The 3547-nt window shown below is 41.7% G+C and overlaps 1 protein-coding gene across 1 annotated transcript in view; it reads left to right on the top strand.

Annotated features, from left to right (window-relative positions):
- The first annotated feature begins 2363 nt into the window (after positions 1-2363).
- The window catches only part of Large1 (LARGE xylosyl- and glucuronyltransferase 1), a 228531-nt gene continuing 227347 nt past the window's right edge, over positions 2364-3547 (top strand). Inside the window, exon 1 of the mRNA XM_028788201.1 lies at positions 2364-2684. Coding sequence (XP_028644034.1) covers positions 2586-2684 — 99 coding nt within the window. The 5' untranslated portion in view covers positions 2364-2585. The remainder of the gene's footprint in view (positions 2685-3547) is intronic.

Below are 3547 nucleotides of genomic sequence, written 5' to 3'. Positions count from 1 at the left end.
CCCCCACCACCCCTCTCTCTCTCTCTCTCTCTCTCTCTGTTTTAAAATGTTCTAACTATGTATCTCTGGCTGTCCTAGAACTAGAGACCAAGCTATCTTCAAACTCTCATAGGTCTGTCTATCTGTGCTGGCATTAGAGGTCTGTGCCCCCACACCCAGCTTCTTTCCTTTTCAAAGAAGAAAGTAATTGAAAAGCAGGAGTTTGTAAGAAAGTAGTTGAAAGGCAGGGGTTTTTACAAGGTGATGTGGCCTCAAAACAGATTAGATAAACACTCATTGTCCATTACTGGCACATCTTTCATTCCAGCATTCCAGGCTCTGGGCAGAATATTATTAAAATGACCCTTTTAGGTGTCATTTCTTCTCACAAAGCATTGTTTTTTTTTATTTATTTTTTTATTTTTTATTTTTTGTCCTATGTACTTACAGATAAAAATTGAGTTTAGTTAGAACCAAATGGGGCCCACTAATGGATTGAACAAGAATGCCATTTTCCATAAGGACATGATTAAACCTTATAATTTTTATAAACAGGTTTGTGGGGCTGTGAGGAAAGGAGAAGGAGGATGAGAATGGGCCCTGGTGACAGACCTGATTCCTGTGTTTTCCTGTGCTTGCACTTTGACATAGCAAAGGCCATGGGCAAGAAGATGGGACATGGCCTGTGTCAAAATTACATCAGAGGAAACTAAGGCATGAAGTCACCTGCTTGCACACTACAGTCTTATGCTCAGATCATCTGCCATTTTATTACCAACTTAACTTCTATCTGCAGCTCCTCTTATCATCTTTGGCATGGGCGTCACAGGAACTCCTATGTATGAAGGGCCTCCTAGCTCTTTTTGTTTGGTTGTCATATTCAAGCCTCCAACCTTATTGCTGTGGTACCATTCTTGTCCCTGTTTTACAGAATGGATTCAAAAGCTCAAAGTATTACAGCAAACAGCTATCCCCTGTTAGTTACCTCCCTTGGGAGTCTGCCTTTTCTTGCTAACTATATGTTCATCTTCATTTACCTTATTATAGGCTCCATGTTCACTAATTATTTTAGCTACTTGCCTGGGTTTGTTTGTTTGTTTGTTTGTTTTCAGTTGTTGTTGTATCCCATAGCTTCAAACCCTCTGTGTATCTGAGGATGACCCTGAATTTTTGATCCTCCTAAGTGCTGGGGTTATGGGTAGTGACCAAGGCTAGGTGCATCAAAGGAGGCTAAGGCCCCACACTTGTCAGACAAGCCCTTCCTCCACTGAGTTACAGCCCTAGTTAATTTGCTCAGTAGAAGGAAATGTGGAGGCTGACTTTAAAAGCTGGGAAGGAAGCTTGTAATTAATCAGCCCAGTTACAGTGTATTTCTGATTCACCTGTGATTTCATAGCCTTTGGATCTTTTGCCTTGATCTTTTATTTGTGGTTCAGGGTAGTGGAATTCAGCGAGCCCTGTTTGTTGCATTGCTAAATCAGTAGTGTATGCAGTTAACCTTAAAATGATTTGGGGCTAAATAAGATAGTAGGTATCTGTAAAGGACATCAAATGCCCTGAGCTGAGGCAGTGCAGCATGGACAGTAGAGGTGAACATGGCATGTGATGGGATTATCAAGATTTATGAGCCTTCCTGGGACAGCTTGGAATCTCAAACTGGTCTGGGGTCCAAGGGGGGAAAACTTGGGTTATAGAGAAAAAGAAGCCTATAGATAGCTGCCATTTGCCTAGAACCTGGGGTGTCAGCAGAGTGGGAACAAGAAAAGGAGAGATAGCTTTGGGTATGTCTTGTGTCTCTGGAACTTCTAAGAATCAGCATTCATTGGGCACTGAGTTTATACACTGAAATATGCTAATTGCCTTTGGATAGTGGTATTTTTCAGATTCTAAAAAATAAGAAAAGAAAACCAAATGGTCAGCCTTGAAGCATAGAAGTAACATTATACAGGCAGAGGAGGCAGAGGTGGGTTTGCAAGGTGCTTTAGGAGTTCACATAAGAAGAATGTCACTGTATTCTCCTCTTTTGCTTTTGAGTTCTATATTCTTGAGCTTCCTGTCTCAAAGGAAGCTTTCATTCCTCCTTATCCATACATATTTTGTGATTTCTTGTTAAAAATATTCACTTGCAAATGTGTCATATGGAGAGGAGTGCATTGCATTTAATGAGAAACAGTATTAGGAGTGTCTTTCTCTACACAGTATCTTGATTTTTATCACCACCATAAGCTATTCTATTCTCACATTTTCTCCATTTCAGTGTGTGTGCGCGGTGACTTGTCATTCACAATCCATATGCTTTCCTGCTAAGCTGTGGGATTGTGGTAAAAGCCTGAGAAGGTAACGGCTGGGATTCCTGGAAGTAAATTTCTCAAGATAACACTTCTTTGGTCTCTTCTCCTCTAGATGGGAAACCTGTGTCTCTCTCTCCCCTGGAGTCCCAAGCCCACAGTCCCCGGTACACTGCCTCCAGCCAACGGGAGCGGGAGAGCCTGGAGGTGCGTGTACGAGAAGTTGAGGAGGAAAACCGTGCTCTGCGCAGGCAGCTCAGCCTGGCCCAGGGTCAGAGCCCTGCTCACCACCGTGGGAACCACTCCAGAACCTACTCCATGGAGGAGGGAACAGGGGACAGTGAGAACCTACGGGCTGGCATTGTGGCAGGAAACAGCTCTGAGTGTGGGCAGCAACCGGCTGTGGAAAAGTGTGAGGTAAGGAGTACCAGAGTTGGGAGAAGTGACTGTTCATAACCCCGGTCACTGCTTATCCCTATATACTTCTGTTATACTTCCCAGAAGCACAGCCAGAGTTCTGAAAATAGCTGGATTTCTTAATTTAGTGGAAAACCAGATCTGTTGTAAACTTTGCTGAATGGCCACAAGGACTTTTAACTTCCCTTTACCTCAGTTTCTCCATCTGATAAACATTTTTTACTATGTAGATGATTTTCTTACTCTGTATATTTTCTTGCTGTGTAGATGAAATTAGACAAGTGAATTCTAGGAGCAAGGGAGAATAAGAACTCAGCTTTAGTAGTTTCTGCATTGATCACTTGAACACTTTGCCTGACCTCTAGAAACTCGTAGGTGCCTTAGCTCCAAGGACACTTAACATATTTTTAGTTTTGGTAATTTATGTTCTTCTTAGATACAGATAACACTTTCTCTACTTATGCTACCTCTAAGAGTAAATAAAATTATGCTTTTTCACCCTGAAGTCACAGCTTGCTTTAAGCCATTGCTTCTGCCCCATGAATGGATTTATTAGTGAAAATGACAGGACAGTCTGTATGACACATGGAGTGAGGGCTTGCTTCTGCCCCATGAATGGATTTATTAGTGAAAATGACAGGACAGTCTGTATGACACATGGAGTGAGGGCTTACTAAGTGATGAAGAAGATAGACTTGTATAGAAATATAGTATCAAGAGAAGAGACATTGAAAAGGAAATGACAAAGATAATCCTAAGACTTCTTGTCTAACATAAGCCTGATTTGAGCATGCCCTACTGGGGAAGGTGTCTAGAAACTGGCTCTTCTGTTTTGTTTCTGTTTTTTTTTTTTTTTTTTTTTT

The sequence above is a fragment of the Grammomys surdaster genome, unplaced genomic scaffold, assembly GCF_004785775.1.
Source record: "Grammomys surdaster isolate TR1022 unplaced genomic scaffold, NIH_TR_1.0 125707, whole genome shotgun sequence".
In the NCBI taxonomy this organism is placed as follows: domain Eukaryota; kingdom Metazoa; phylum Chordata; class Mammalia; order Rodentia; family Muridae; genus Grammomys; species Grammomys surdaster.
The sequence above is the reverse complement of the archived record's forward strand: the minus strand, read 5'-3'. Positions and strand labels throughout refer to the sequence as shown.